General features: G+C 44.1%; 1 protein-coding gene across 2 annotated transcripts; it reads right to left on the reverse strand.

The window, feature by feature from the left end:
- Positions 1-3,297: 3,297 nt before the first annotated feature.
- On the reverse strand, positions 3,298-5,191 carry LOC136138868 (eotaxin-like). Of its 2 annotated transcripts, none has more exons than XM_065897733.1 (3): positions 5,116-5,191; positions 3,801-3,912; positions 3,298-3,403 (listed from the first exon to the last, which is right to left on the reverse strand). In XM_065897733.1, the coding sequence occupies exons 1-3, from the start codon at positions 5,189-5,191 to the stop codon at positions 3,298-3,300; spliced, it is 294 nt and encodes a 97-aa protein (XP_065753805.1). The 2 variants fall into 2 exon arrangements, with proteins under 2 accessions (XP_065753805.1, XP_065753804.1); XM_065897732.1 differs by having other exon boundaries at positions 3,801-3,918.
- Positions 5,192-6,455: the final 1,264 nt, after the last annotated feature.

Below are 6,455 nucleotides of genomic sequence, written 5' to 3' on the forward strand. Positions count from 1 at the left end.
CCCTGCGACACGCAGATCCTCCCAGTACAGCTAATGGGCGGGAAGATGATTTGTCCAGGACTTGAGAACTATTAACAAGATAGTGGTTCCCTGTTTCCTGGTGGTTCTGATCCTGAACTTCCTTTTATCACAAGTTCCAACAGACTCAAAAGGGTTCACTGCTGTGGACCTTTGCTCAGCCTTTGTCAGCATCCCTGTGGACCCCAGCAGCCGATATCTATTCATCTTGACTTGGAACCATCAACGATATACCCGGACAGTCACGCTTCAAGGGTTCACTGAGGCCCCCTCCTGTTCCTCCCAAGTTCTCCACCAAGATGTAAGACTCTCCAGTGTCAGGAAATCAACCTTCTACAGCATGGAGATGACATCTTGCTGTGCTCAGTTACCAAAGAGGCATCCATAAAGCATTCCACTTATTTGCTGTAAGTAAAAGTTACAATTATCTCTAGACACTGTTCATTACTGAGTCGTAATGTAAGCTCTTGGTGAATCCAGCTATCTCCAAAAATGATTAAACTAAACCAAGGACTTCCTAGGCCCACAACTAAGTGACAGCTTTGTGGCTTTGTAGGCCTAGCTGACTATTTATTGCCTTAGTTTCCTAATTTTTCCCTATTAGCTTCCCCTTTCTATGAACTTACTAAAATTTCTGTCCCTGAACCCCTTCCATGGGAAGATAAACATGGGTAGGCCTTTCTAAGACTAAAACAAGAACCGCCTGTCCTAGGGCTACCTCACTACTCAAAACCTTTCACCTTATCTGCACAGGAGAGAGAGAACTAGGCCCTGGGAGCATCGAGAGCCTGGTAATGAACACAGGCCTGTCACAGCATCAGCTTGATTCCGTTGTTCCTGCACAGACCATTCTGGGTTGTTTCCTGTGCATCTGGAGCCTGTGCTCCGCAATGGGAGAGACCACAACAGTGAGAGGCCCGCGTACCGCAAAAAAAAAAAAATCATGAACCTGAAACCATGACCTATGGACATCAGAGAGATGAAGGAAAAAATGGTCCTGACCTGTGAATACCACACAGAGGATGGACAAAAGCTGTGAGAACTACAGAGCAGTAGCTAAGAGTGGTGCTAATGCCTTAAATTTTGATCTCATGTCTCAGTTATTCTGATCAAAAGTGGAGGGGGGCGGGATAGTTTTAAAAAGGAGACAGAAAAAATAAAACAGAATAAGTAAAACAAAATAAAAAGGAGACAGCAGGCCCCAAATAGAGTCACTTGTGCTAAACCCCATATCAGCAGACCAAGACTTATTACCTGAACTAACTTCAGTTCAACCGCCCAGGATTGTGACCTTTAACCAGTCAACCTGGAAATATCCGGTCAGCACTAGTGAGCTGACCCAACTGCCAGGCCCTTCCATTCTCCTTAGGAAGGTGACCTTGCCTGAAACAATGCATCCTTTGCTAATAACTTCCTTTTTCCATCGCCTTTCTGCCTTTTAAAACCATTCCTTTCTACAGCTTGGGGAAGCTCTTTTTTATTGCTAGATGGGCTGCTGCCTGATTCATGAATTGTTGAATAAAGCCAATTTGACCTTTAAACTTTTTCAGTAGAATTTGTGTTATTTAACAACCTCATGCCTATACATTGCCAGAGTGTACCGGCTGTTCCCCCTTACCCCTCCCACTCCAGCCCATAGAGGTGTTTACTGAAGAAGCCCCACCGATCATGGCACTCCCCTTCCCCACTAAATCAAAACTTTCGATGTCTGTTAGCACTAGGGTGACCAGATGCTCTGATTTGCCAGGGTCGGTGTTAATTTATATCTGTTGTCCCAGCATAATTATTAACGGTGCCTCCTTTTATTCTCAAACGTGCCCTAATTTGGGTGATAAAAATGACATGTTCATCTTACTTATGACTATCTGAATGGAGCATAAACTCCCCACCTTCACAGACTGGCCTCAAGCTTCCTTCTCAAATTTCCCCATCACTTCACACAGACTCCAATCTAACATCTTCCCAGTGGGCCTCCACCCAACTTGATAAACACATTATAATCCCACCCCCCGCTTCTAGGCATTCACTCAAACTATACCTGTCTCCTTTCTGCCTGGCCTGAAAGAGCTTTCAAAGAGCGCCTGCACTTGTCCATCCATGAAGACCTGGTTTAAGTTCCAGGATGAAGCCTCCTTAAGTGCTGCTAAAGTCTTAGTCTAAATAAACCTCTTGTCAAGGGTTATCTAGGCTTCCTCTGACTTCCTAATGTCTCTTTTCTGTTTATCCTGGGTTGGAGGCTGATCAGAGGAATTATGTCAGGCAAAGGGAGAATATCACAGGCTGTTGCAATGGGTCATGGGAGAGATTTGGGGCAAGCATGGCGCTGGCCAGGCAAGGAATAGCGGTGAGAGTCCTGCTGAATAAGAGACTGAGGCACCTGGGGTCTGGGAAACCTCTCTTGGGGACTGGAATTAGAGGGATGGAAAGGTTTTGTCTGGTCTTGTCAGTTTTACCCTGAATCTCATTGAAGACCAGCAGAACTAAAAGGCCATTTCTCAGGAACACAGTTCCTGCCCCCATAACCATACCTCTCACCCCTACTTCCATCTTTCTCCCTCCCAGCTCAATGTAGATTCCCCACAAAATATACAAAATATACGACTGCTGACTGTAAGAAAAAAAATTTTTTCTGAATTCCTAAAATAACATGTATTTCCATTTAACATTATGAGCCACACCTTTGGTTCACAAGAGCAATTATCTTCTTAAAAATACAAAACATTTTTCGGGGCTTCCCTGGTGGCGCAGTGGTTGAGAGTCCGCCTGCCGATGCAGGGGACACGAGTTCATGCCCCGGTCTGGGAAGATCCCACGTGCTGCGGAGCGGCTGGGCCCGTGAGCCATGGCGGCCGAGCCTGCGCGTCCGGAGCCTGTGCTCCGCAGCGGGAGAGGCCACAGCAGTGAGAGGCCCGCGTACCGCAAAAAAAAAAAAAATAAAATAAATACAAAACATTTTTGTATCGATGATCCTTGCCAGGACCCTTAGAAGATTCCAGGGAATTAAAGAGGAGAGAGACAACATTACTCATATGTTGCAGGGGATTGAATTGGGGCTCACAGAGGGGGAGGGACCCAACCAAAGCTTTACATTTTAAAAGTAACAAAAATTCATGGCAGAGAATTTTTTAAAAAGTCAGTAACTTATATGCAATATTTTTTTTAATTATTAAATAAAAGCCATTCCTTTTGGAATGAGGTTATCTCAGAATACATCTTAGGAAGACCGGGAGAATGAATCAAGCATTTTGAGGCTCTGGTTTGGTTTTAAAAGGTGAATATTTATGGCTTTAAAGTTTGGGCTTTTTGGTCCAGGTACTTCATGGCATCCTGGACCCATTTCTCCTGGGGAGCAACACAGATCTTCTTGTCCTGCTTGGTGCTGAAGCTGTGGGAGAGAGGGAAAGAACTTATTAAGGATCCTCTTTGAAACTTGTGCCAATTTAATCCTGAACCTTCCAGGACCATCTGCCATGGGATGAAGGAGTTGCCATGAGAGCAGAAGAAGGAGATAGAGGAAGGGTGGGATGCTGAGGGTCAGTGGCTGCTCTTGATGGCTCAGTAAAGCCATTCTTGCTCTTCACTCGAAGGGACTGGTATGACCTGAACAAACTTCTAGGCAGGGAGCTAGAGGGAAAATTTCCTGTTGTGAAAACTCATGGATTGGATTATAGAAATGGAACTCTCTAAGTGTAAGGCTCCAGTTAACTCTAATGCAGTTTCAAGAGCTCTATCCCCGAGAAATGAAATTTGGGGCTGGGAGAAGGTAGGTTTTGTCTACTTACATCACAGCTTTCTGGGGACATCTGCTGTTGGTGATTCTTCTGTAGCTCTGCAGTCGCTGAATGGGGATCTTCCTTCTGGCCATATTAAAGCAGCAGACAGTTGGGACAGAAGCTGAATTGGGGAGAAATGAATAGAAAGACTGAGCACTAATGATATGTAGATAATTTTTAAGCATGACTTTGTAAGGAAAGAAATTTCAGGAAGGCAAGGAAATGTAAGAGATAGAGGCAGAATCCATCTGCTCCAAGGTCCTGTACCTCTGCCTTTGATTTGGTGTCCCCAGCTGTACAGTAGGGACCCATCGCTACAGGCAAGGATATGGAAAAAGCTTGGTCAATGCAATAAGCTCCAACTTTGTCATTATGAAGAGCTATGTCACTAAGGGATAGTCATAATACTGCTCATCAAATACTCTCCATTCTCTGCTTTCTGGACGCATGGTAGACTTGCAAGTCTTGGCCACTTTTGGTTGATTGGAACCATTAACTGGTTTTGAGCAATAAGTGAGAAGACAAAGTGACAAGTATCATTTCTAAGGTAGCGTTTGTAATTGTCAGTGCAAGACCCTTGAGAGCTTTCTTTTCCTTCATTTACAGTAAGCGGCAATGTTCCCAATCAATTGCCCCATCAATCTGAGTGTATGAAGAATCCTGAGTGTATGAAGTCAAAGCTCTAGCCAATACATTATAAATATTTAGCATGAGTAAGAAATTAACCTTTGTTGTTTTAAGCCCTTGATAATTTAGGATTGTTTGTTACCACAGCATGCATTGTCTTATCCAGACTGCTACATGCAGAAAATCTAAGTCATCAGAAGATGAAAACATGATTTATGATACAAACATATAGATACAATCACAACACTTCATCTTGATAGATTCCCCTGGGACCTCATTCCCTTCCTCTAACCACTGTTTCTGAAAACTGTCTTGGGATCCAGTAAAATTTTGGGGTGTACAGTCAAAGCATTTTTTTTCTCTCCACCACTGACAAAAATGCCCCCTGTGCCTGCAATAAGAGAGGGTCTTTCTTTTGTGTGCCCCCATCCCCAAACATGTGAAGGCAGCCGGATTATGGATGGACACAACATCACTCTCAATATTCATGTCAGGAAAGAACGTGGGGACTGACCTCAGTAGCCTGGGTTTCTAGTTCTGGCTCTTTCTCTGATTGTGAGGTCGGGGCTCTTCTTGTCCACTCATGGGACCCGTTTTCCCGTCTTTAAAATGACGGGGTCTGCAGCAAGTCTCTGCAGATTCTTGCTGATCTGACAGTTCTGGTGGTGATCAGCTTTGCCTTAGAGAAGGGACTTACCTGGCTGAGCCAGCACCTGGGTGCTGAAGACGGCTGCTGTGAGCAGCAGACACAGAAGTGCTGCAGAGACCTTCATGTTGAGCAGGGAGGTTACCAGCTTCAGCCTGAGAGCTGTTGGTTTCTGGGTTTGTCTCAGCCTCTCTGAGCTCTGCAGCCCTGCCTGCTCTACATGCCTTTTAAAGACAGCACAGGATGTGGGAGCTTCCAGGGAAACCTTCGCTTGGCCAGGGTCATGAATAAATCATGACAAAGGCAGGTCCTGAATTGCTGTTCCAGATCCCAGCAAATTAACAGGACATAAGAGGCAAACGCATTTTTTCATGCTCGCATGTTTTTAGAATGACTGAGCACAAATGGTAACCTAGAGGGTCATTTTTACAAGCTCTGCTTTCTCTGACATGAACCACCTGCTGTGGGGGAAGAGTCAGGGAGACCAAGGGCATGAAGAGATGAGGAGATTCAAGTACCTTCCCTGGTCCCTGTGTTCACATGGTGGTCTTTAGGATTTTAGAGGCCGGAAAGGGACCCTAATACTTCTGCTAGGCTCCCATCCAAAAAGAGAGAGATCTCAGCAGCTCTGAACATTGCTCGGTCTCTGGGAACCCAGGAATTGTAGCATATGAGAAACTCACCCCATAATTCAACCTAGTGGTCACAGAATCTTAGTGCCCTGAAATTTTAGTGTTATAGGACATCAGAACTGAATATTTCTTATTTATCTTGACTTCCTGTGCATTCTTTACTCAGTTTTGTTAAGGAAATTTGACAAATAAACATTGTATATATTGAACGTGTACAGCATGATGGTTTGATATTCACATGCATTATGAAATGATTATTGCAATTAAGTTAGCTCACACATCCATCACCTCCATCACCACACATAGTTAACTTTTTGAGGGGTGTGCATGGTGAGAACACTTCAGATCTATTCTATTAGCAAATTTCAAGTATATAATATGGTATTATTAACTAGAGTCACCTTGCTGTACATTAGACCCCCAGAACTCATTCATCTTATAACTGAATGTTTGTACACTTTGACGAACATCTCCCCAGAAATACAAATCAAAACCATAATGAGGTATCACTTTTATAAAAAATAAAAGGCACAGTAAGTGTTGGCGAGGATGTGGAGAAAAGGGAACCCCTGTAAGCTATTGGTGGGAGTGGAAATTGGTGCATCCCCTATGGAAAACAGTATGGAGGTTCCTGGGCATTTCTAAACTATTTGCTTAGCCGCTAAAGCATTTTCCAAATGGAATCAAATAGCCAAAGCTTGTTCACCAAATACACTGTAGTGGATCGGGTCTGTTTGAAGCATAATAGTTGGCCCACAT

Source organism: Phocoena phocoena, chromosome 19, assembly GCF_963924675.1.
Source record: "Phocoena phocoena chromosome 19, mPhoPho1.1, whole genome shotgun sequence".
In the NCBI taxonomy this organism is placed as follows: Eukaryota; Metazoa; Chordata; class Mammalia; order Artiodactyla; family Phocoenidae; genus Phocoena; species Phocoena phocoena.

Bases quoted from the DNA above. Each gene is read 5' to 3' on its own strand.
- LOC136138868 (XM_065897732.1), bottom strand. From the start codon at position 5,191: ATGAAGGTCTCTGCAGCACTTCTGTGTCTGCTGCTCACAGCAGCCGTC. The intron at 3,919-5,115 runs GTAAGTCCCTTC...CATTTCTCCCCA, and splicing joins CCAGGTGCTGGCTCAGCCAG to ATTCAGCTTCTGTCCCAACT. The intron at 3,404-3,800 runs GTAAGTAGACAA...TCTCTCCCACAG, and splicing joins TGTCCCCAGAAAGCTGTGAT to CTTCAGCACCAAGCAGGACA.